This window comes from Pseudorca crassidens, chromosome X (genome assembly GCF_039906515.1).
Source record: "Pseudorca crassidens isolate mPseCra1 chromosome X, mPseCra1.hap1, whole genome shotgun sequence".
NCBI classification, from domain to species: Eukaryota; Metazoa; Chordata; class Mammalia; order Artiodactyla; family Delphinidae; genus Pseudorca; species Pseudorca crassidens.
This window is the reverse complement of record NC_090317.1, coordinates 92552898-92580090: the sequence shown is the minus strand read 5'-3', so window position 1 is coordinate 92580090 and position 27193 is coordinate 92552898. Positions and strand designations below refer to the sequence as shown.

At 44.2% G+C, this 27193-nt stretch overlaps 2 protein-coding genes across 2 annotated transcripts in view; one reads left to right on the top strand and one right to left on the bottom strand.

The window, feature by feature from the left end:
• The first annotated feature begins 3120 nt into the window (after nucleotides 1-3120).
• CHST7 (carbohydrate sulfotransferase 7) lies at nucleotides 3121-26914 on the top strand. Its single transcript, XM_067722822.1, has 2 exons — nucleotides 3121-4896; nucleotides 26277-26914. Exon 1 carries the CDS (start codon nucleotides 3402-3404, stop codon nucleotides 4863-4865), a length of 1464 nt encoding a protein of 487 aa, XP_067578923.1. The 5' UTR covers nucleotides 3121-3401; the 3' UTR covers nucleotides 4866-4896; nucleotides 26277-26914.
• The window catches only part of SLC9A7 (solute carrier family 9 member A7), a 156078-nt gene continuing 149565 nt past the window's right edge, over nucleotides 20681-27193 (bottom strand). Inside the window, exon 18 of the mRNA XM_067722816.1 lies at nucleotides 20681-26399. The gene's annotated coding sequence lies outside the window, so the exon portion shown is untranslated. The remainder of the gene's footprint in view (nucleotides 26400-27193) is intronic.

Here is a 27193-nt window from a genome sequence, read left to right as displayed (position 1 = left end):
AAAAAGAGTCATGTACCCCAATGTGCATTGCAGCTCTACTTACAACATCCAGGACATGGAAGCAACCTAAGTGTCCATCAACAGATGAATGGATAAAGAAGATCTATACAGATATATACAGATATATATATCTTTATATATAAAGATATATACAATGGAATATTACTCAGCCATAAAAAGAAACGAAATTGAGTTATTTGTAGTGAGGTGGATGGACCTAGAGTCTGCCATACAGAGTGAAGTAAGTCAGAAAGAGGAAAACAAATACCGTATGCTAACACATATATATGGAAACTAAAAAAAAAAAAAAAAAAAAAGGTCATGAAGAACCTAGGGTCAAGACGGGAATAAAGACTCAGACTTAGTAGAGAATGGACTTGAGGATATGGGGAGGGGGAAAGGAAAGCTGGGACGAAGTGAGAGAGTGGCATGGACATATATACACTACCAAATGTAAAATAGATAGCTAGTGGGAAGCAGCCGCATAGCACAGGGAGATCAGCTCGGTGCTTTGTGTCCACCTAGGGGGTGGGATAGGGAGGGTGGGAGGGAGACGCAAGAGGGAGGGGATATGGGGATATATGTATACGTATAGCTGATTCACTTTGTTACACAGCAGAAACTAACACAGCATTGTAAAGCAATTATACTCCAATAAAAAAGTTAAAAAAAAACCCCACAAAACTAAAAATAGAACTACTGTACAACCCATCAATCCCCCTACTGGGCATACACCCTGAGAAAACCATAATTCAAAAAGAGTCATGTACCACAATGTTCATTGCAGCTCTATTTACAATAGCCAGGACATGGAAGCAACCTAAGTGTCCATCGACAGATGAATTGCTAAAGATGATGTGGCACATATAAACAATGGAATATTACTCAACCATAAAAGGAAACAAAATTGAGTTATTTGTAGTGAGGTGGATAGACCTAGAGACTGTCATACAGAGTGAAGTAAGTCAGAAAGAGAAAAATAAATACCGTATGCTAACACACATATATGGAATGTAAAAAAAAAAGTTTGAAGAACCTAGGGGCAGGACTGGAATAAAGACGCAGACATAGAGAATGGACTCGAGGACACGGGGATGGGGCAGGGCAAGCTGGGACGAAGTGAGAGAGTGGCATGGACATATATACACTACCAAATATAAAATAGGTAGCTAGTGGGAAGCAGCCGCGTAGCACAGGGAGATCAGCTCAGTGCTTTGTGACCACCTAGAGGGGTGGGATAGGGAGGGTGGGAGGGAGATGCAAGAGGGAGGAGATATGGGGATATATGTATATGTATAGCTGATTCACTTTGTTATAAAGCAGAAACTAACACACTATTGTAAAGCAATTATATTCTAATAAAGGTGTTAAGAAAAATATAATGGTCTGGGGGCTTCCCTGGTGGCGCAGTGGTTAAGAATCTGCCTGCCAGTGCAGGAGACACGGGTTCAATCCCTGGTCCAGGAAATCCCCCATGCCGCAGAGCAACTAAGCCCATGTGCCACAACTACTGAGCCTGCACTCTGAAGCCTGGGAGCCACAACTACTGAAGCCTGTGCACCCTAGAGCCCACGTGCCACAACTACTGAGCACACGTGCCACAACTACTGAAGCCCACACTCTCTAGGGCCCACGTGCTGCAAGTACTGAGCTGCACGCTGCAACTACTGAAGCCCGCGCACCTAGAGCCGCCCTCCGCAGCAAAAGAAGCCACCACAATAAGCCTGTGCACCACAGCGAAGAGTAGCCCCTGCTCGCTGCAATTAGAGAAAAGCCCGTGCACAGCAACGAAAACCCAACGCAGCCAAAAAAATTAATTGATTAATAAAATAAAAGTAATGGTCTGGGGTTTCTTAGCTGAATATGAAAAATTGAGAAGTAAGTGGGGGTAGTGGTCAATGAGGTTGGAAAATAGAGAGGATTTGAACCAGTGGCTGAAAGGAGAGGGAACTGTGGACAAAAAGCAGAATGCCTGAGCTAGTGATTTCAGAGGTGGAGTCGTTGCTGTGATGAAAAAGACTAGAGGAGAAGATCTTTGGAGATATTTCCACTTTTGCAGTTTGAACACCTTCCCCTGGTGGAGATGAGTACATTTGCTTTCTATCGTCATTAACCTTACAACACCTTCCCCAAGGGGGTGTTCATTATCCTCCCGAAACAGAGCAAAAATTAGCGTTTTTAGTTCTCTTGGATTTCAGGCACTCTGATCTGCCTCTTGGACTTCCTGTCACTTTTTCATCCACCCTTGAGTACATGTTCCTCCTTATGGGTCCTTTTATTTTTTTTAACTTTTTATTTTATATTGGAGTATAGCCGATTAACTATGTTGTGATAGTTTCAGGTGCACAGCAGAGGGACTCAGCCATACATACACGTGTATCCATTCTCCTTATGGGTCCTTGTAAACACTGAGCTCCTGAGAAATTCCACCATCCTACCACTCTGAGTCTGTAAATGTCTTTTGCTCATGTGTGTCATAATAGGCTAGGTTATTCTGTGCTAACAAAGGACCCCAAAATCTCAGGCTGGAAGGTATGGAGGCACTAAAACTTATCTGCATTTTACAAATGAGTAAACTGATCTTCAGGGTGTCTGTAAAACGTGCATGGCCCTCAGCGGGCAAAATCCTAGGAAGACAACACTTATATTTCCGCAAAGGCTACACCTAAACAATTAAATGCTCTGAGTGAACGCAGTTGTGCTTCCAATTCCTCTGGACCACGATGCACTATGCAATCTGCGTCTTTATGCTAGTGGAGAAGTGCTCCCATCCAGAACTCAGTAACACCCACCCCGGGGCTGACGGGGGCGCTGGATGTAGATAGTGACCAGGGGCCCCATTCTAAATAGTGTGGAGGCGAGTCTGCTTACGACAGAGATGGCCAAGCAGGGGACATAAAACAGGAGAGACAGTGGAGTTCTCCGGGTGGGGTCCACGTTCTGTCACTGGGTACATTCTGTACACACGAGCCCCTCCCTTGCCTGCACTCAATTCATGAAGACTTGACTTCATCACGGAGGGGTTGGGGAAAGGTGCGGTCTGGCTCCGTGCGCCCCAGCCGGCGTCCCCCGCCCCGCGGCAACCCCTCCCAGATCAGGCAGAGCCCTGGACGAACCCCAGCGGGTAGAGAGGCGGGGAGAAGCTGCGGGGTGGAAGGCGGGGCGGGCCGCTGCCTAGCCGGCCAATAGGCGGCTCTCCAGCGCGGAGCCTGGAGAGGGCAGGGGATTCGCCACTAGCACCACCGCCTCCAGAGTTTCCCTTGTGGATGCACAGCCCTAGTGACTCCGCTCCTCCCGGCGCAGAGGGGCTCCAAGAGGCCGGAGGAGCGCACTCGGGACGGGATTTCCGAGGAAAGGGAGAGGAAGGGCGCCCCACCCGCTCTGGAGGGGTTCAGTGAACGATGAAGGGCCGGCGGCGGCGGCGCCGCCGAGAGTACTGCAAGTTCGCGCTGCTGTTGGTGCTGTACACGCTGGTGCTGCTGCTCGTCCCCTCTGTCCTGGACGGCGGCCGCGACGGGGACAAGGGCGCTGGGCACTGCCCGGGCCTGCAGCGCAGCCTGGGAGTGTGGAGCCTGGAGGCGGCGGCGGCGGGCGAGCGCGAGCAGGGCGCCGAGGAGCGGCCCGCCACGGAGGAGGACGCGGGCCGGTACCCCAGGTCCCGGGGCAACCTCAACGGCGCCGTCGGGGAGGCGGCGTCTCGCGAAAAGCAACACATCTATGTGCACGCCACCTGGCGCACGGGCTCGTCGTTCCTGGGCGAGCTCTTTAACCAGCACCCGGACGTTTTCTACTTGTATGAGCCCATGTGGCATCTGTGGCAGGCGCTGTATCCGGGAGACGCCGAGAGCCTGCAGGGCGCGCTGCGCGACATGCTGCGCTCGCTCTTCCGCTGCGACTTCTCGGTGCTGCACCTGTACGCGCCGCCGGGGGATTCCGCCGCGCGCGCCCCAGACGCGGCCAATCTCACCACGGCCGCCCTCTTTCGCTGGCGGACCAACAAGGTCATCTGCTCGCCGCCGCTGTGCCCCGGCGCGCCCCGGGCCCGCGCCGAGGTCGGCCTCGTCGAGGACGCCGCCTGCGAGCGCAGCTGCCCACCCGTGGCTCTCCGCGCCCTAGAGGCCGAGTGCCGCAAGTATCCGGTGGTGGTCATCAAGGACGTGCGCCTCCTCGACCTGGGCGTGCTGGTGCCCCTGCTGCGCGACCCCGGCCTCAACCTGAAGGTGGTGCAGCTTTTCCGCGACCCGCGGGCCGTGCACAACTCGCGCCTCAAGTCTCGGCAGGGGCTGCTGCGCGAGAGCATCCAAGTGCTGCGCACCCGCCAGAGGGGCGACCGCTTCCACCGCGTGCTGCTGGCGCACGGCATGGGCGCTCGACCCGGGGGCCCGTCCCGCGCACTACCTGCCGCCCCGCGCGCCGACTTCTTCCTGACCGGCGCGCTCGAGGTGATCTGCGAAGCCTGGTTGCGCGACCTGCTGTTCGCGCGCGGCGCGCCAGCCTGGCTACGGCGCCGCTACCTGAGGCTGCGCTACGAGGACCTGGTGCGGCAGCCGCGCGCCCAGCTGCGCCGCCTGCAGCGCTTCGCCGGGCTGCGCGCGCTCGCCGCGCTCGACGCCTTCGCGCTCAACATGACGCGCGGCGCGGCCTACGGCGCGGACCGGCCCTTCCACCTGTCGGCGCGCGATGCCCGCGAGGCCGTGCACGCCTGGCGCGAGCGCCTGAGCCGAGAGCAGGTGCGCCAGGTGGAGGCCGCATGCGCCCCAGCCATGCGCCTGCTGGCTTACCCTCGCAGCTGGGAAGACGGCAACGCCGAGCCGTCCGAGGACGAGGAGACGCCGCCGGAGACGGGGGCCGAAGGCGCCACGTAGCCCCGCTCCCGCGCGCCCGGGACGGATCCGGGTAAGGTGGCCCCCGGCAGGGTAGGGTCAGGAAAGGGTCTTGGGGAACTTGGATCAGCCTTCAGGGGGAGGGGAGGGATGCCGTCTCAGATCGATCTCACCCGATGAAAATAGATCCGAGCGGTAGGGGAAGTCCAGCTGGGAGCATTTGGGAGAGTCATTGGGATCTCTAGCATAGCCCCCTGCCTTCTCAGAGGAAGACCCAGAGAAGCGAGAGGTTAATTATGGCTAAGGCGGAACGCAGGTCTCCACACTACCAGTTTCCCCTATGAAGTAAAAGGTAGGATCGTCTGTGGAGAATGAGGAATGGGGGAAGGAGAGGGAAGAGGGATATCACGGGTCTGAGCAGAGTAGAGAAGGTTTGAAAGTCACAATGAAACTTGAGACTGGGAATTGACATGAAAAGTACAGGATTTCGGGGACCATATGAGGTCCATGATTATGACTTTATCTTGATGCCACTAGGTACTGTGCGGAAACCTTTTGCAGCAGTGTTTGCAGGCACAGGGAAAACCAAAAGCAAAAATTTGGGGGAAAGTTATTGACTCTTATCCTACCTACCCCTAATCTGTTTCATATTTCTCTGCCTCTGCCTCTCTGACGTGTGCAGACTCCGAGGCGTTCTTTCAGATTTACCAAACATACAGTCATAGGCCTCTCTTGCAACAGCTTTTGCACATGTGTGTGCCTCAGGCTCTGGTATACTGGCGTGGAATGGACTTTGCTTTCCCCTGGCTCGAGGGGTGGCTCCCCCCACCTCCCACCTCCGCCCCCAATGGCTGGCGCTCCCAGGATATTTGACCATATTCCGTTCACATCAGGTCACAAAAGCTGCCTGGTCTGCTTCCTCTAGTGCAGACAGAACCTCAGGGCTGGGCTTCCCTCACTCTGCCCGATCCACTTGAGAGATGGAACCTTGGATCGGCAGTAGCAGCTTTGGCTGTGACTGCTGAAGGAGCTTTGTGAAAAGACATTCCCTTTCTGCCCCCCTCCCATTTTTTTCTTTCTCTGTAAAGCATATATCCTAAGGTATCCTAAGATGCCAAAATGGGGCTTAAATGATCTCAAAATGTGTTCAGTGTCTGGGTCGGTCTATGGCCTGTTCATTGGGATGAGGGAAGTTTGTTCTACGTGATGTTGACCTCAGGAGTCTAGTTAGTGGCATGGGAATGCGATTTCCCAAACTTTGTGTGAGCTGGAAGAGTGCAGCCTTCTGCACTGTGCAGTCCAGAGGAGGAAAAGCAGTGCCGGGTGGGCGGAAATGACTTAAGTTTCCATTCATTAGTTTATAGTGTAATTCAGTATTCCTCTGGGATGAAGCCCTGAGGACAATAGTCGAAGACGTTAATGAAGATGGATTTTGTTGTTGTGAATAGAGCCAGGGTTTCAGACTGATTTCGGAAGCTGATTTTCCTCCTAGTGATCAAGTCGTTTTCTTAGTTTCTGTAATTGCTTAGGAAGTCTGTGTTCTTTCCTGATTTCCAGAGTGAAGGTAAAAGGAACAGGGTGACTTGTCACATTTTAACAAAAACATCCTTTCATCTGCTAATCCTGTATTTACAGATGTAACATAATGGGTCTCCAATCCTCCTTCACCGGTCTGAGGGAACACCTCTCGAGGACAAATGGCTGCAGCATTTTATGGTTTTAAGAATTGACAATCTCCCAGAAACTCTGACTCTTTTTTTTTTCATTTTTACTAACATTTGGCACTGACTGGGGTGAGGTAAGAAAGTGAATAGAGAGGAGGGTTAGAGGACACAGTCTTCATCCTCTAGGAGGTTAGAGTCTGTGCACGTGACAGTGACTATGGGGCCAGACATCAGTGCTGCTGTTTGGAAGAGCCAATGGGGCTTCCTTTGCAGGGCTGCAGGGACATCTGGGAACAAGCTTTAGGCTCTTTCATACTCTGGTGACTGAGCTCTTCCTCCCACATTTCTGCTGGAATTATCGGCCACTTACCATGTCACCACCAACTAGTGGATTTATCAAAATGCTGGTTCCGAGAAAGGTAATGTTACCAACCAACTGATGAGTTTCCAAAAGTCTGTCACACTCCACTCTAGGAATGGGAAGGGGATGGATCCTCAGGTGCGATGTGTTGAATTAGGCATTGTGGATATATCATTACTGTGACTGTCGATGAAAATAAGCAATAAACAATCTATAATAAGAATAGGAAAGAGTTTCATTTGAGCCAAACTGAAGACTATAGCCCCGAAGACCGGAAGACAGTCAGATAACTCTGAGGAACTGCTCCAGAGAAGCTTGGTTTTCAGACCAGTTTTACATCTTGTCAGAACAAAGAACACTAAGCAACTCAGGGATCCGTTCCTTCAAGGTTTCCAAAAACAAACAGACAAACAAAACAAAACAAAACAGATCAGCACATACACCGCGAGCCAGTATGTCCTCAGCACCTGGGAAGGGAGTCTTATCATTGAAGGAGTACCAGCATGAGCATCCCAGGAAGGAAGGCATTTAATCTTTATTTTTAACACAGACATTCTTTACTTCTGGTCAATGCGCCCTTTTCTTTAATAATTAAAGTAGAAGTACCGTGTACGTTTGATTAGGCCACAAACAAGCTGTTTTAGTTAGCATCACATTTGGGTTAAATCATGTATAAGCCAGAATGGCTTCCCCATACCTCCATATGTGAACATTTCTTTCATCATGACATATTATCAGTTTTACAGATGAGAAATCAGAGATTCAGAGAAGTCAGGTACCTTGCCCAAAGTCACACCTGGGCTGCTGGGCTGCTGAGCTGAGTGTTAGACCCCAGAGCTCAGAATCTCTCCATTATAACACACCCTCACCTGCCCCCCCCCTTTACCGTCCCCTGGCACCCTTTTGGCACTGCAGCCAGGCATAGTGGCTACTCTAGGGTGAGAACCACACTTAGCTTTATTACTAACAAACACTGAACAAACCAATAAAATATCTCTGAGCGCTGCCAACAGCACCTACACGGGAGAGCCCCTGACTCTATAGCCGTCCTCCTCATGGCTGTCCTTCGCTCGGGGCACCTGAGCACCCTTGGGGCACCCTTGGCTCAGCAGTGAAGAGGGACTGCACGTGAATTAACCTGAGCGACTTCTGGATGCTCCAGACCTGACAGCCAGGATTTGGCAGGGAGGGAGTCAGTGCGCTTTTTTCAGGGCTGGGTGGGGACCGCAGCACCAAACCAAGTCACCGAGGACCCCAGGCCCTTTCCATCTTCTTGGCTTTCGTTCACCAACTTATCTTCCCACTGTCACAAGATGGTAGCCTCAACAAGAAGCATCACTTCCTCACCCAACCACACAGGGTTGTGAAAATGAAGAAAGGAAGGAAGGTGGTTACTAAGGGGTAGCGTTTTCCCTCATGTATCTCTCTTTCCTCCAATCTGGTTATAAAGCCATCCCCAGAAACCCCTACCCCAGTCGACTTCCTTTTATGTCTCACCAGCTAGAACTGGGTCACGTGTTCTGCCCTAGCCCAGTAATTGGTGAAAGGGAAGGGGGTTGTCATGATTGGCTTAGACCAGTGCGTTCTCGGCCCTGGCTGAACATTACAGTCACCTGAGGAGCTTTTTTTTTCTTATGTCAATATTAAAAATACTCCATCCTCAGAGATTCTGATTTAATTGGTCTGGGGTGGGATCCAGTTATATAATTACTGTATAATCCCCCAGTGCAGCCAAAGTTGAGAGCCACCTACCTGGACCCGTCATGCTTCATCCCCTGGGCTGAGCCCTTGCCACTGGAACAGGATGAGGATGCAGACTAAAGTTGATGAGCAGCGAACTGTCTGCCATAGTCATTTATGTGAAAGAACTTGGAGCTGTGAAATACCAAGCAGCTGTAGGGTGTTAATATGGAAACGTCTTAAATTATTCACGGCTCCATTTATCACCCTCTCACATTCCTTCAAATGCTTCGTTGTCTGTATCTCCTTATCTCTAATCCATCATGGTACACTATCCACTACCATTCTGAACAGACTCATGTGCTGTCCTATCCTTTTCAGCAGGTATCCGTTTGACCTCTGCCCTTGGTAGGACCCAAGATTTCATTTCATTAGGCATTTAAGACATCTTGGTCTTTGTTCTTCACAAGATAGATGGACCCTCTGATTGAAATTAGGAAGGGAGGTAAGTGCGTAACCGAAACCCCAACAATCAGAAAGTGTTCTTTCTAAGGAAAGCATCCAAACAAAAAGAAATGAGCAGCCATCACCAAATCCCTAACAAAGCATTTTGAAAGTCATTCGATTTTAGTAAAGCCAAATGGCTTATGTATAAAAATCACTGAAAGGGAAATCTCTTGCTTAAACAGTAGTCTGTACTGCTAAAGAATAGGCTTTGTTAAACATTGTTCCTACCTAGAATTTCTCATTCAACAAAATTTGTTGAAATCCCTAATTGTAGTAAAAGAATGAAGCTAGAACACTCCCTAACACCATGCACAGAAATAAACTCCCAATGGATTAAAGACCTAAATGTAAGGCCAGACACTATCAAACTCTTGGAGGAAAACATAGGCAGAACACTCTAGGACATAAATCACAGCAAGATCCTTTATGACCCACCTCCTAGAGAAATGGAAATAAAAACGAAAATAAACAAATGGGACTTAATGAAACTTCAAAGCTTTTGCACAGCAAAGAAACCATAAATAAGACGAAAAGACAACCCTCAGAATGGGAGAAAATATTTGCAAATGAAGCAACTGACAAAGGATTAATCTTCAAAATTTACAAGCAGCTTATGCAGCTCAATATCAAAAAACAAACAACCCAATCCAAAAATGGGCAGAAGACCTAAATAGACATTTCTCCAAAGAAGATATACAGATTGCCAAAAAACACATGAAAGAATGCTCAACATCATCATTAGAGAAATGCAAATCAAAACTACACTGAGGTATCACCTCACACCAGTCAGAATGGCCATCATCAAAAAATCTAGAAACAATAAATGCTGGAGAGGGTGTGGAGAAAAGGGAACCCTCTCGCACTGTTGGTGGGAATGTAAATTGATACAGCCACTATGGAGAACTGTATGGAGGTTCCTTAAAAAACTAAAAATAGCACTACCATATGACCCGGCAATCCCCCTACTGGGCATATACCCTGAGAAAACCATAATTCAAAAAGAGTCTTGTACCAAAATGTTCATTGCAGCTCTATTTACAATAGCCCGGAGATGGGAACAACCTAAGTGCCCAGCATCGGATGAATGGATAAAGAAGATGTGGCACATATATACAATGGAATATTACTCAGCCATAAAAAGAAACGAAATTGAGTTATTTGTCGTGAGGTGGATGGACCTAGAGTCTGTCATACAGAGTGAAGTAAGTCAGAAAGAGAAAAACAAATACCATATGCTAACACATAATATATGGAATCTTAAAAAAAAAAAAGGTTCTGAAGAACCTAGGGTAAGGACAGGAATAAAGACACAGACGTAGAGAATGGACTTGAGAACACGGGGAGGGGGAAGGGTAAGCTGGGACGAAGTGAGAGAGTGGCATGGCCATATATACACTACCAAATGTAAAATAGATAGCTAGTGGGAAGCAGCCGCATAGCACAGGGAGATCAGCCCGGTGCTTTGTGACCACCTAGAGGGGTGGAATAGGGAGGGTGGGAGGGAGACGCAAGAGGGAGGAGATATGGGGATGTATGTATATGTATAGTTGCTTCACTTTGTTATAAAGCAGAAACTAACACACCATTGTAAAGCAGTTATACTCCAATAAAGATGTTAAAAAAATTCCTAATTGTAAATTAATGTAGGTACTGTGTTCGAGCCAGAGGGCTAGAAGTTAGGATGGGGCGTGTGTGTGTGTGTGTGTGTGTGTGTGTGTGTGTGTGTGTGGCAGGGATGCAGTAAGGTGCGAGCAATTTTTAAAAACACATCCACATCCAAATTATTATTGCCCCCTTGTGAGGCTAGTGCTGCCTTTGACCAAGACATTCTTGGAGCTCCCCCTTGGGGCTGCCTTCCCAGGCAGGACCCCCTCAGTTGATGGTGGATTTAGTGTTTAGGAAAAATCACAGCTCATCAAATGTGGTGAGTGAAGCAGGGGAGGAGGCTGGTCCTGCGAACTGAGGTGTGGCCATAGAGTAGTAGCAGAGTCATTCCTTGGCTCATATGAAATCAGGTTTTATATTAGGGTACAGGAACCCAGGCATCAGAGCCTGGCTTTCCTGGTTACTGCATGATTGACCTTGGCAAGTCCCTAAACCATTTTGGCTTTAGTGTTCTACCAGTAAGAAGATGAGGTTGAATTAAGAGGATTTACGAGTTTTCTTGGCACTAAGTGGGGGTGTGTGTGACATTTATCGAGTGCCTATTTTGTGTACTGTGTTACTAGCTTAGTGCATGTTGTCTGAGTTAGTCCTCATCTTAGCTTTATGAGGTACGTAGTATCCCCATTGTATGGATGGTGAAACAAGCTCAGAGAGGTTGGGTAATTGCTAAGGATAACACAGCCAGAGGATTAAAATCAGGTGCTCTCTATTTTGAAACTAGTGTTAAAAAATTTTTAGGAATAATATAAGCACATGGCGAAAAAAGAGTTCAATAGTTTAGGAGGATATAAAATACCTGCCAGGCTCACTTCATAGAAGTAACCACTACGTTTCTTGTGATATATGTCTAGAAATACTTTATGCAAATTCAAACAGAAGTATGTAGGCTTTTGGTACTTAAATCTTTTTAATTCCTTAAAATTTAAAAATTGAGATCTGACATAACATTATATTACTTTCAGGTGTACAACGTAATGGTTCACTCTTTGTATATATTGCAGTAGATTGCCACAGTTAGTCTAGTTACTATCCATCACCACACAAAGTTACGTAGTTGTTTTCCTTATGATGAGAAATTTTAAGATCCCCTTTCTTAATAACTTTAAAATATATGGGAATTCCCTGGCGGTCTAGTGGTTAGGACTCCGTGCTCTCACTGCTGAGGGCCCGGGTTTGATCCCTGGTTGAGGAACTGAGATCCCACAAGCCGTGTGGCACGGCCAAAAAAATAATAATAATACACACACACACACAGCATTATTAACTGTAGTCACCATGCTGTATATTACATATCCCTGACGTATTTATTTTATACCTGGGATTTTATACCTTTTGACCCCTTCACCCAGTGCCTCTGGCAACTACCAGTCTGTTCTTTGCATCTGCAAGTTCATGGGTTTTGGGGTGGGAGGCGGAGGGCTAGATTCCACATATAAGTGACAGCATACAGTATTTGTCTTTCTCTTTCTGACTTATTTCACTTAGCATAATGTCCTCAAGGTCCATCCATGTTGTCACAAGTGGTGATATTTCATTCTTTTTTTATGGCTGAATAATAGTCCCTTGTACACGTATATACCACATTTGCTTTATCCATTCATCCACTGATGAACACATAGGGCATTTCCATATCTTGGCTATTGTAAATAATGCTGCAGTGACCATGGGGGTACAGGTATCTTTTTGAGTTAGTGTTTTCATTTCCGTTGGGTAAATACCCAGCAGTGGAATTGCTAGATCATATGATGGCTCTATGTTTAACTTTTTGAGGCGCTTCCATCCCATCTTCCATAGTGGCTGCACCAATTCACATTCCCACAATTCTTGGGTGACAGGGAGGGGCACTTTGTTGTACTGGATTTCTGCTGTCATCTACTTAAAGTCCAGAAACATGATGGCAAAGATGATGTTATGAAAACCGTGCCTTTGAGGAAGATGGTGGAGAGAATTCGAATTCGCAAGTCCCAGATTCTAAATGATGAGGTAATCACTATCTTGGATAAGTACTTGAAGTTGTGCTATGGAGAGAACATGGCCATGGGGCACGTTCACCGCTCTCAGCCACCCATCTACCAGTCCCTGGCCAGCAGCTGAGGGCACGTATATCACCTGGTTTTTTTTTAATAAGTAAATAAATAAATTTATTTATTTTTGGCTAAGTTGGGTCTTTGTTGCTGCGCGCGGGCTTTCTCTAGTTGCGGCGAGCGGGGGTCTACTCTTCGTTAGGTGCACGGGCTTCTTGTTGCGGTGGCTTCTCTTGTTGCAGAGCACAGGCTCTAGGCCCGCGGGCTTCAGTAGTTGTGGCTCGTGGGCTCGAGAACCCAGGCTCAGTAGTTGTGGTGCACGGGCTTCGTTGCTCCTCGGCATGTGGGATCTTCCCAGACCAGGGCTCGAACCCATGTCCCCTACATTGGCAGGCGGACTCCCAAACACTGTGCCACCAGGGAAGCCCTATCACCTGTTTTTGAGAAGTCCCAATACTGACTACATTTAATAACTAAGGGCATATTTTTCGTTCTATAAATTTAGTGAGAATTTTAGGGACTATTTTTCAGTATCTTTGTGCCAGTTAAAGTGGGATGCTTTTTTTTTTTTTTTTTTTTTGGCTGTACGGCTTGCGGAATCTTAGTTCCCCCACCGAGGATCGAACCTGGGCCCCCTGCAGTGGAAGCGCAGAGTCCTAACCACTGGACCACCGGGGAATTCCCTAAAGCGGCATGCTTTTCAATCTAAAAAGCTTAATTTTATAAAATTGACTTACTTTTCTAGACTAAAATTGTATATGCTTTTGGTAATTGGAAACTCTGAGAATATTGGCTGCTGATTGTTGCCGTCATGTTCTTACAAAATTATTTTCCATTTTTTATAGAATGTTCCCACAGCTAGCTGTGTCATAAGGTACTGCTCAGTTCATCCATTTATCCTTTGGCAAAGGGTCAGTAATGTTTAGAGAAAGATTTGTGGGCTTAAACAAGAAACTTAATGCCAGCGAATTGATTTAAAATCCTTTACCGATTAGCATTAAACTTAATGATTAAGTATTTCACTTTTGTTTAGGGATTTTTCTGAGGGTCTTTTGTGAAGAATCTTTTCTAAGTAATTCTTTCCTTTCCTTTTCTGTGTCAGTGTTTCAGAAAATAGTGAACTCGAGTCCTCTGCTTTCTCTAAATCCACTTGTGACAAAAGCTAATTTGTGAGGTATGATTTAAAGGTTACAGAGATAAAACTAATGAAACCTAAAAAGACAAAAAGTTCCTATATCTTCTTTTCAGTGACTGTCTAGTATTTCATTGTAGGAATGTATTGTAACATATTTAACCAGTTCCTAGTCCCAACATTTCATTGCTGCATTTTTAATAGCATCTTTTGCATACATGTAAGTACAGCTGTAAGAAAAATTTCTGTAGTAGGGTGATGGTATAGAGCAAAAGGTATACAGGCTTTTTTACATTTTGAGAGGTTAAGTTGTTCAACGTTGCACCAACATCTGCCCCCACCAGCTGTTTCTTGGAGTGTCTGCTTCCTAGACTTTCAACAACAAGCATTTTATCTATTTATTTTTTCAGCATGGCTAGTGTGATAGGTGGAAAACCCTTTCTCCCAGCGCCCTGGCCCTCTCTGACCCTACAGTTCATCTCAGGCGGTGAATAAATGCCTCCCACCTCAGGCTGTGATAACCAGATGCCAAGATGAAATTCATTCCTTAGTCCTTCTTCGACGCACCTGGGTTTGCAAAGTGTCACTTCTGTGGTTCTTTTGAAGGACTGGACACATCTTGAAATCAAAGTGATCATCCCTTTATAAAACGACACTTACACAGGACATCAGATTGTAGCAAGCTTCTTATTAAGCTGAACTTCTCCTACTACTGCTGCAGGGGATTGTACCTAGTGACTTGAACTTCAGCTATTTCGGGACACTATCAGTGGGGAACTGAGGCTGATTTTAAATGAGGTTGAACTCTATACATTTTCTCTCTAGTCCTGAGAGCCCTCTTTATTGGGGGCGGGTGGAGGGCAGAAGTGCCCATTTACAGTTGTTGAGGCAGGATTCAGAGGATTTTCAAAGAGGCTTTTTTAGTCTGGGCAGGGATTTGTTTCCCATGAATATTAATGTAATATAAATAATTGGGAGTGATGCTTTTAAAAAACATTTATAAGCAGCTGGCTTAAAATTCCTCAGTCCAAACAGTACAGAAAAGACTGAAACTGAAAAAAAGCCTGGCCCCTCATCCTCTCACTTCGTAATGGAACCTGAGGAACTTGCTCTATTGAAAGAACCATTTCTGCTCAGGTGCAGTATAAAATAAGAACAGTAGGGACTAAGAAACAGCTCTGGCCCAAGTTCAAGAACACAGGGAAGTGGAGAACTACTGGGGAGTTGAACAGGAAGCAGTTTCAGTCGGAGCAAAGTTGCTGAGCTCAGTGATGTCTGCATGGGAATGGAAAGCCTTCAGCTCTGCCCCAGCCCACAGGCGCCAAGCCAGAGCCCATCAGTCCACTGGATGCTGACAAGACATTGGAACGGCAGCTGGCAGTGAATGTTTTGAAATCTGGGGGGTTAAGGGGTGGTGGAAGACGACCACCACGTTTGACTTCAATGATGACCGCAGTGAGCAAATTTCTCCTCCCCTGAAATGGATGCAGCAGGGGGCTTGGCTATAGAGTCACATTCTAAAAATAGCCACTGAGGTAGACTTGTGTTCTTCTTTTTTCTTTTTTTTTTGTCATCATTATTTTTTTTACATCTTTATTAGAGTATAATTGCTTTACAATGGTGTGTTAGTTTCTGCTTTGTAACAAAGTGAATCAGTTATACATATACATATATCCCCATATCTCTTCCCTCTTGCATCTCCCTCCCTCCCATCCTCCCTATCCCACCCCTCCAGGCGGTCACAAAGCACCCAGCTGATCTCCCTGTGCTATGCGGCTGCTTCCCACTAGCTATCTACCTTACGTTTGGTAGTGTATATATGTCCATGCCTCTCTCTCGCTTTGTCACAGCTCACCCTTCCCCCTCCCCGTGTCCTCAAGTCCATTCTCGTAGGTCTGTGTCTTTATTCCTGTCTTACCCCTAGGTTCTTCATGACATTTTTTTTTCTTAAATTCCATATATATGTGTTAGCATACGGTATTTGTCTTTCTCTTTCTGACTTACTTCACTCTGTATGACAGACTCTAGGTCTATCCACCTCATTACAAATAGCTCTTGTGTTTTACACTCGTGGAATGGAAGCCCTTTCTTTTAAGTGTTACCTTCAGGCAGAGGTGTTAGAAGGAGCCCCGAAGGCACAGGGAGAGTTGTGAGAATGCGGGGCAGTCTCTGGGCCCTGCCAGCAAGAAGCCTCAAATCTGGCCTGAAATCCAAACGCTTAGAGGGCCAGCTTGGACAGATTAATCTTGTGTGATTAAGATGGTTTGGTCACAGTAACCAGCAGGCTGGAAACAGCAGCCTAACTGAAAGGCTGAAGTCGAACATTACAGAAGCGTTTGTAAGCTATGGGGAGCGGGTGGGGACTCGAGACTCTGAGTTCTTTTGTAAAGATGATGAACTGGGGAAAGTTAGGAACAGCACAACTGGGAGGCTGGCTGAAGCAGTCCTGACATACATACAGATCAAGTGAACATCAAGGAAAAAATGTCCCAGGGCTTTGAGGGTCACTTTCCCCATGACTGAGACCAGACATTACCAAAAAGGACTCATTACTGCCTCGGAGAGCTTATGGGAACAGTAAGCCAAAAATACTAAAACCAAGATAATGTTTTAAAAATAGGACTTCCTTTCAAACAGCCTAGAGCTGGCGTATGTTAAATATACAGATTTTAGAAGCAATAAAATAGATGCTGTCTCTTCCTGTTAAATAAAGGATATTGCTAACAGGGATGTGAGAAGGGAAAACAATACATTTTTCAGGTTCTGCAAACAACAAAAAAGTTAAACTTTGTTGCCTTTCTGTGCACTCCCCTCCCCCACCCCATCCCCCCCAGCTGGGAATTGCCAAGGAGACTATTTTACAAAAAGGAGATGGTTGGCTAAAAATAAACACACAGCCCTACCGAAGACCAACAAAACTCCCAGCATTATCGAATGCCTTTTAGATTTATTTTTATTTCTCAGCAGTCAAAGAGAAGGAGAAATCATTCTGAGCTCAGGAAAAAGCCATGTCCTGCTCCTAAGTATGGCAATCTCTGGCAATCCTACAGGCCCAGGAGAAGACTGGTGTACGGCTCGCCAGTGTCCTGTGAGAACGTGAACCTGCTGTTGGCCATGGGGCCATTTCATCCCTGCCAGACTGTGCACAGTGCTAGGAAAGGGTGGCACAGACACAGTGCCTCGCTCCGCAGGGAGAGAGAACCAGAAGTGATGGGCTAGACTTGGGGTGACACACAAACTCTGTAACCTGACTAGCCATCCTAACCTGTGAATCCTGAAGCTGATCGGGAGTGGCCCTAGTGCCCCCCACTCCATTTGGCCCCCTGTAGAGGCCAAAGGGCTGCCTGAATGGTAGGTCCAAGCTTCCCAACCCTGTGCCCTCACTAACCTCTGCCAACCCCACTTGGTAGTTGGCAAACATCTACAAGTGGGCGGTCAAATATATATTATAAAATACTGACTCCGTTCCTTTATTTGAGTTGGGAACGACTTTACTCACAAAAGCAAGTAGGTACACCAATTAAAATTGTATCTTGGAGCAGCTCAATGAAAGGAAAAAACAAAAGTCAACTAGCCAAACTCACGTCTTTCCAAGTTTTATTAACACTGGTTTGGAGCACATTCCTTTTGTTCTGAAGTGAGCTCAAAAATTTAGGAAAGTTTTAGCTGGGCGTGGGTATGATAAAATTGGAAACGTGTTATTATTTTATTCTCTTCTATTGGGGAAATGTAATGGCCATTCCGTTTTTGCACTGGCTGACTCTGGGTCTTGACTAATGAGTCCCATGGAATGAGGTTTTATTCTGAATTCCGGAGCAGAGAAGTGAGTCCTCTTCTCCCACTGGAGGCAGGGAGGGATGGAGATGCAGCTCAGCTCTAGACATGGGCTGCCCAGGGTCAGGCAAGTGGCTTCTCCCCTAGTTTCCCCCTTTACTCCCCAGGCAAGAGTTTTGTTTGTTAGTGGGTTTTTTTTTTAAAGATTTCTTTGAATGTGGACCATTTTTAAAGTCTTTAAATTTGTGACAATATTGCTTCTGTTTTATGTTTTCGTTTTTGGGCGGCAAGGCACGTGGGATCTTAGCTCCCGGACCAGGGATCGAACCCACACGCCCTGCATTGGAAGGCGAAGTCTTAACCACTGGACGGCCAGGGAAGTTCCTTATTTTTCTTTTAAACTCAGTCTCTGTTTTCACCTAAAGGGAGAGTTGTTTCATGTATTAAATAGGACTGAAACTAGTATTGACTAATGCAAAGATACTGGTGCCCCCTGCCACTGCTACTTCATTTTTCAGATTGAAAGTCTGGAAACGATTTATAACATGTATGCTGCTTCAAGTACATTTCTAGGCTATTTGGGGGGTGTGGTTGTATTAGCAAACTCCATGTTTCCTGTTCCATTTTGCTTTAGAGTCACAGGGAGGGAACGCTTGCACTTTGACATTTCTGGTATTTCAAGTATTATTTTAACATTATCCCTAGGCAGCGCCCTTAAAAAAAAAAAAAGACAACTTAATGGCTCTATTGTCACAAACTTTGTCAGTTATTTCCGTTTTCCTTGGCACTGCATTTCACTAATTTGAGGTGAAAACAGGAAGGTGAAGAAAGCTTAACCAAGGTTAACATAAATTTAGATGGTAACATCACTCACAAGGGGACTGTTCCAGAGTAGGATATTGGGAGATGACCCCCCACACACACACAAAACACGTCGCCCTTGAAAAGGAGGCTAATGCCTGTCCTCGGCCCATTTGTTCTGCAGCGGGTCCGAGAGGAAGGCTGTTACAATAGGCTGGAAAGTAATTCCCCCATGATAACGGGACCCACTGAATACCCGGAAACCTCAGCTCCCGCAGCCAAGATGCCAGGTCCCTGCACCAACTTTTAGCATCTGTGAAGTGGCTTCTGGTGGAGAACCTGGGGCACCTCACCTGGCACAAGTGTGTGCGCAGGGACAGGCGAAACCAAGAAAACTGGAAGGAAAGAGGGTCTAGTAGAAATCTACAAGTGCAATTCAAGGAGGGGAGGGAGGTGCCCATGCCGGTTCGCACAGCCACGGGGGACGCCCAGGGATCGGTATCTGACTTGAAACGGGCCAGGAAGGCCACTGAAAGAGGCAAGTTCATTTGGCCGAATCTTCTGTTCTCAACCTTGAAAGCCGGCAGGAAGTTGATTCTTCCTCGTCCCCCATCCCAGCTTCAAACGTTGAAAAAAGTTTGATTAAAATGCTAAGAGTGTGTCTTCCTGGGTTATTCCGCCTGGAGAGCCTCAGCCAAGCCAACTGCAGGAATCACAGCCTGGAATGACGTTTCCCTTTGATGGCAATGAGGCTATTACTAGGTCAACCAGCTGCAGTTAGGGCCCGGCTGGTCATTTAAGTACTCAGGGGAACTGTAGCAAAGGAGATAAAATACACCCAACTCATGGGAGTATGACTTTGAATCTTTAAGTAAACAATCCATTTTTTAAAAGTACAAGTGAATTAATTTGAGTATTAATTAAGCCATTAAGGAATGACTTCACACTTCAATGCCACATATTAAAAAAAAGCCTTTTATACATGCTTCACAAAACAATATACAGAAATCTCTGTAATTCTGGAAATTAATTGCACCAAGACAGTTTTTAAAATTATCTATTCTCTATTATCATACAGGATAGGTCTTGAAATGGTTTTGACTTCAGAATGACCAGAAGGGTCTACACCATTTCAGGTGGTTCAGGCAGTAGTAAACATTCTCCCCAGACGCTGGACAAGCGGAAACAATTTTAACCAAGAAGTTTAGTAGCTTAAAATTTACTTCTACATTGTTAAACATCTAGCAGTTGTAAAAGGGCAAAGCTGGCTACTTGGTAACTGTAGCTGGATGATAACCTGAGCGTTCACTTTTAAACTATGCATGCAAACTTGAATACTTCATTGCTCCAAATGAATCAGGCCCCATAGTATTAAGAAGAGTGGGGTCTGGAGTTAATTAAATTCTTAATCCTATATCTAAGGAGCTTAAGAATTTGGGGGATCATCACACTAAGAATTCATGGACATGTTAGTGTTTTAAACACAACCAAAAGTAATTAAAATGGGAGGAAATTAACTGATAGTTTTTGTAGGGTCTACTTGGAGGTGAAGTGAGAACTGGAAGGTATTTGAGCATCCCTGCCCTGGTGCAGTGACATTCAGGAACTGAGACCAAACCAGAAGAACAGGAATCCATTTCTGATGTGAAGAAAGGGCCTTGTGGGGTTGCTGCCTGGGCCCAGCCTGGCTTAGCAGGACTTCAGAATTGTTCTTCAAATACCCCAGAGGCAGTAGTAGATCTTTGAGGGCACCTGTTTCTCCTTTCGTCCCACCTTGTACTGCTGGGTGATTTGATAAAAAGAAAATTTGGACTTACAAAAAGCAGCTTTTCAAGTAGATTTTTAAAAATTTTTTAAAGAAGGTTTTTAATAAAAGGACTTAAAGAGTGCTTATGGGTCCACAGGTTGGGCTGATAGTATCTCCATAAACATCTGTCAGGACATGGGATATGATCAGGCAACATTTAGCACTTGGTTAGTTTTTGACAGAAAGCCATCCTGAGTTACTGCCAAGTGTTCTCAGTCTTTAAAATGACCCAAATGGAGAGCTGAATGCATTGTACAAAGAAAGAGTGACAGAGGAAAACATTTTATTTTGAAATAACTATAGACTCATGGGAGGTTGCAAAAATAGTACAAAGAGGTCCAGTGTACCCTTCACCCAGCTTCTCCCAAAGGTAACATGTTACACATCTTACACATAGATCAATATCAACACCATGAAATTGACATTGGTACAATCTACAGGCCTTATTCAGTTTTTAACAGTTTTTACGTGCACTCATTTTGTGTGTATGTGTGTGCATAGATCTGTGTGATTTTATCACATATACGTAAACATCACCACAATCGAGATACAGAACTGTTCCATCAGCAAAAAGAAACTCTTGTGCTATCCCTTTATAGTCGCATACCCTACCTCATCCCACCCCTTTCCCTGGCAAACACCAATCTGTACCCCATCTCTGTAATTGTGTTATTTCAAGATTGTTATACAAATGGAATCATACAATATATGACCTTTTGAGATTGTCTGTTTTCATTGAGCGTAATTCTCTGGATATCCATCCAGGTTGTTGCATGTATCAATAATTCATTCCTTTTCATTGCTGAGTAGTTTTCCATGGTATGGAAGTACCACAGTTTGTTTAACCATTAACCCATTTGAAGGGCATTCGGATTGTTTCCAGTTTTGGACTATTACAAATAAAGCTGCAGTGCATATTTGGGTATACGTTTTTGTGTGGACGTAAAATTTCATTTCTCTGAGATAAATGCCCAGGAGTGGAATTGCTGGTTTGTGTGGTATATTATGTTTAGTTTTATAAGAAACTACCAAACTGTTTTTCAGGGTGGCTGTACCATTTTACATTCCCACCAGCAATGTATGAGAGAGAAATTTCTGTGCAGCCTCGCCAGCACTTGGTATTGTTGCTATGTTGTATCTTAGCTGTCCTAATAGGTATGAAGTGGTATGTTATTGTACTCATTTGCATTTTCCTAGTGGCTAGTGATGTTGAACATCTTTTTGTGTGCTTATTTGCCATCCATATCTCCTCTTTGGTGAAATGTTGGTTCAGGTGTTTTGCCCATTTACTAACTGGATTGGTTTTTACTCTTGAATTTTGAGAGTGATTGGTATATTCTAGATAAAAGCCCTTTGTCAGATATGTGGTTGTAGATATTTTCTCTCAGACTGTATCTTGTCTTTTCATCCTAACAAGATCTTTGGCAGAGCAGAAGTTTTAAAATTTTGATGAAATCCGATTTATCATTTTTTCTTTTGTAGATTGTGCATTTGATGTCATGTCTAAGAACTGCCTGTCCCTCACCAGTATCACACTGTTGTGATTAATGTCGTTAGATGTAGCTTAATATTGAATAGAGTGACTATTCCTACTCTATTCTTTTCCAGAAAGGTTTTAGCTATTCTAGTTTTTTTGCCTTTCCATATAAATTTTAGAATAAGCTTCTCTGTATGTATAAAAGGCATTGATAGAATTTGGTAGGAATATTGTTAAAACTATAAATCAATTTGGGGAAAAAATGACATCTTTACTTGAGTCTTCCAATCCATGAACATAGTTATATCTCTCTATTGATTTAGATTGTTTGATTTCTTTTATTGGTGTTTTGTAGTTTTTGGCATACGGGTCCTTTATTGTTTTGTTAGATTTACACCTAAGTATTTAATTTGAGCGATCATAAATAGCATGAGTTTTAAAATTTGGTTTTAAGATATTCATTTCTAGTATATATAAAGTTGATTTTTAAATATTGATCTTGTACCTGCAAATCTGCTGAATTCACTTATCAGTTCTAGGAGTTTGTTTTGTATTCCTTGGGATTTTCTATGTACATAATCATATAAACACAAATAAGGACTGTTTTCTTTCTTTCTTTCCAATCAATATGGCTTTTCTTTTTCTTGCCTTATTTCATTGGCTAGAACTTCTAGCACTATGTTGAATAAGAATGGTAAGTGCAGACACCTTTGTGTTCTTCCTGATCTTAAGGGGGAAGTATTCAGTCTTTCACCATAAATAATGAGGTTAGATGTTGGTTTACGTAGATTTTTTTAAACATCTTTATTGGAGTATAATCGCTTTACAATGGTGTGTTAGTTTCTGCTTTATAACAAAGTGAATCAGCTATATATATATATATACATATATCCCCATATCTCCTCCCTCTTGCGTCTCCCTCCCACCCTCCCTATCCCACCCCTCTAAGTGGCCACAAAGCACCCAGCTGATCTCCCTGTGCTATGCGACTGCTTCCCAGTAGCTATTTTACATTTGGTAGTAAATATAAGTCCATGCCACTCTCTCACTTCATCCCAGCTTACCCTTCCCCCTCCCCATGTCCTCAAGTCCATTCTCTACGTCTGTGTCTTTATTCCTGTCCTGCCCCTGTGTTCTTCAGAACCATTTTTTTTTCTTTTTAGATTCCATATATACGTGTTAGCATACAGTATTTTGTTTTTCTCTTTCTGATTTACTTCACTCTGTACAGACTCTAGGTCCATCCACCTCACTACAAATAGCTCAAATTTCATTTCTTTTTATGGCTGAGTAATATTCCATTGTATATATGTACCACATCTTATTTATGCATTCCTCTGTCGATGGACATTTAGGTTGCTTCCATGTCCTGGCTATTGTAAATAGTGCTACAATGAACATTGGGGTGCATGTGTCTTTTTGAATTATGGTTTTCTCTGGGTATATGCCCAGTAGTGGAATTGCTGGGTCATATGGTAGTTCTATTTTTAGTTTTTTAAGGAACCTCCCTACTGTTCCACGTAGTGACTGTACCAATTTACATTCCTACCAACAGGGTAGGAGGGTTCCTTTTCCTCCACACCCTCTCCAGCATTTATTATTTGTAGACTTTTTGATGATGGCCATTCTGACCAGAGTGAGGTGATACCTCATTGTAGTTTTGATTTGCATTTCTCTAATAATTAGCAATGTTGAACATTTTTTCATGTGCCTGTTGGCCACTGTATGTCTTCTTTGGAGAAATGTCCATTTAGATCTTCAGCCCCTTTTTTGATTGGGTTTTTGTTTTTGATATTGAGCTGTATGAGCTGTTTGTATATTTTGGAAATTAATCCCTTGTTGGTTGCATCATTAGCAAATATTTTCTCCCATTCTGTTGGCTGTCTTTTCGTTTTGTTTATGGTTTTCTTTGCTGCACAAAAAAGTGGCTTCCTTAGGTTACACGTATGTAACTAATCACAACCTACTGGTCTCAACATTTTACTACCACCTCAAGTGAAGTGTAGAAACTTTATGTCCATTTAGGTTCCATTATCCTGTGCCCTTTATAATTCTCTTATAATATTTTCTCTCTGTATATTGAGAACTACATCATACAATGTTATAATTTTTGCCTCAACTGTCAAACATAATTTTTTAAACTCAAGAGAATAGTCTATTAAATTTACTTCTATTTTATCCTTTCTGTTCATTCTTCATGATGTTTCAAGTTTCCTTCTTTTATCCTTTCTTTTCTGCTGGAAAAACTTCCTTTAGCAGTTCTTTTACAGCAGTTCTATTGGCAATAAATTCTCTTAGTTTCCTTCATCTGAGAATGTCTTTATTTCACATTCATTCCTGAAGGATATTATCATGGAATATAGAAGTCTGAGTTGACAGTTATTTTCTTTCAGCTCTTGAAAAATGTCATGCCACTTCCTTCTGGCCTCCATGGTTTCAGATATGAAATCCACTGACATTCAAATCATTGTTTCCATAAGTAGTGCATCATTTCTCTCTAGTTGCTTTCAAGATTTTTTCTTTGTCTTTACTTTCCCGAAATTTGATTATGCTGTATCTTGGTGTAGATTTCTTTGGGGTTTTGTTGGGGTTCACCCAACCTCTTGAATCTGTAGGTCTTTTGCCGAATGTGGGAAATTTTTAGCCGTATTTATTCAAGTACTTTTTCAGCCTCGATCGCTATCCCCTCTTTCTGGAACTCTGATTTTAAAAAAATGAACACTAGATCATTTATTGTAGTACCACAGGTCCCTGATGCCCTATTCATCTTTTTTCACTCTACTTTCTCTCTTTTGTTCAGATTGGGTAATTTCTATAGTTATATTTTCAGACTCACTAATTCTTTACTGTCATCTGTATTCTGCAATTTGGCCCATCCAGTGAGCTTTTAAAATTTTGGTTATTGTATTTTACAGTTCTAAATTTTCCATTTGGTTCCTCTTTCATTTTTGTATTATATTTCTTTGCCAGGAATTTTTTTTTCTTCAAGTAACTGCTAATTGAAGTATTTTTACGATGGTAGCTTAAAATCCTTCTTGGATAATTTCAGTATCTGTGTTGTTTCAGTGTTGGCATCTGTCAGGTGTCTTCTCTCACTCAAGTCAAAATCTCCCTGGTTCTTGGTTTGACAAGTGATTTTTTTTATTATATCCTAAACATTTGGCATACATTTGAACATATATTATGAATCTCTGAATTTTATTTATTTTAGCAGGCCTCCACTGACAATGTGCTGGTAGAAGAAGGGGTGCATCACCTGGTTATTGCCAGGTGGGGGTGGTAGTCCAGAAGCCCTGGCTTCCCCTACGCCTCTGCTGACAGGAGGGGGGATTTTGTTTTTGAGGTGCTTGGGTTCTTTCTAGGCTGACCCTTTCCCTGCCCTTTGGCTAGAGATAACAGGCTTTTCATGGGGCTTTTATGGTCTATGGCCATTGGTATTTCTGGCCTGCTGGATTCTTCAGCATCCATCCTAGGATATTGAGGCGGCAAAAAGAAAACCCAGGCAACTCACACCTGTGTTGTTCCTCAACTCCCAAGGTCCCTAGTCAGTCCAGCTTGTTTTTTCTATCCTTCAGAGTCTTATCTTCATCTTATAAATATATTTGGGAATTTTAGTTACACTTTGTGGGAGGAATAAGGAGCAATGAATCTATTCTACCTTACCTGGAACCACAGTCAGCCTGTCTGGAAATCGGTTTTTATTAAACTAAATTCAACTGAAATTTGACATGCTGGCTCTTTTTTTATGTAAATAACCAGTACTAACAGAATGCTAAAGGTCATGAGACAGGCCTCAAGGCATTTATGAAATCAGTTCTTGTCTAATGCTTAATGTGAATCTTTATTGCACATTTTTAATCACCTTGAAAGTGCTCCTTACCCAAACTCTGCTGCATCAGTAGTTCTATCAAGTTTTACTACATTAGAAAATGATGTCAAATCTGGCACATATCCGGGATCAGAGGAAGGATCACAAGAAAGCCAGAAACTGGTGGCAGAACTAGCATGAACATCATCAGTTCACCCTTTGCCGCTCCCATAAAGTGATGCAGCAATGTGTTTTAATGGAAGATGGAAAAAGCCCAGATCCCACAGAGGTAGGAAGCTGGACTCGTTGCTTATATACAGCCTCAGTTTTACAGAACAGCTGATCGTGTTGGCATGATTTATTTCGCACATATGAACCAGTACACAAGTGAAAGGTGGATGGTTGCATGGTCGGTGCCTAAAGGTACAGCTGCAGTCCCAGCCCTTACCCCACTCTACCCAGCAGGTCTCAGAAAGTTTTCTTCTCAACAGGCGCCCCACAGCAGCAGCTGCAGAAAGCACAGTCACACTGAGAGAGGTGCCCCCATCTTTATCCTCACCAAACACCTCTTGGGTCACAAGCAGAAATGATAGATACTGATTCTGTATGGGTCTACAGCATTGGATAATGCAGCTTAGGTAGGGAAGATTATAGGTTTCATATTTAAGAGGCCTTATGTCATCAAGGTTCAACAGGCTTTCCGTGGATTTCTGTGTTCTGAAGTTCAAACATCCTTTGTTCCTTCCCTTCCAGGTCAGTCACCACGAACCAGGCCACTCAGCACGTTGTCCCAGCATTGGAGAAGCCATGCTGTGGAGGCAGTCTATCACACTGTCAGAGACTGGGGCTTGACTTGGTACCAACTGCTGTGCTATTCTGCGGAGCAGGAATATTATGAGCTGTTAAATAATGACTGACACATTGGTTGAAATGAAGTTTCCAGTAAGGAAGTGACAGTGCAATGTGGATAATTATGGCAATAAAATAGGAAGAGCTTTAGTTCCCAGCCTGACCCTGCCTCTGCTGGAGCCATGTCAACAAGGCGTTCTCAGAACAAAGAAGAGACGTGATTTGGTACCATTTCCCATCAGCAGGTGTCTGGACAAAACATCAATGTGAATAAGGTTCAAGTGCAGTCCTGTGTATCTTGATTAAATTACTTAATATTAAATAAAAGGTCTGGGTGGTATTTTTTAAAATCTGACTCATCCAGCTCTAATTCAAATAGCTCCCCTCACCCCGACCCTTGAATGGATTTTTAAAAAGTAATTTCTCTCCCTGGGGTGGGAGAACCCTAATGAACTGAAAGAAATTTTTGCTTTTAAATTGTTCTATCTGATGTTTTTGTAAATTATATTATTAAATGACTCTGGAGTCACTGTTAATGACAAGATTTGGTTTTGCTCTGTTATGATGTAGTTCAATTGCATGGTTTAGGGAAAAGCTAGTCTACATACAAAAGAACACAAAGACTATGAAGGAAACTATAGCGAGCTCAATAATCTTAGCAACTAGCCAACACTCAAAGCCTGTTAAAGATGATTGCAGGCCAGGAGAAGTCACAGGCAGAGACCAGGTTTAAAGTGTTTCTTTTCATCCTAAGGCACATTTTTAACATCTAAAAAAAAAATCTGTTGCTGTGATTTTTAGATCTAATTTTAAAACTAAAA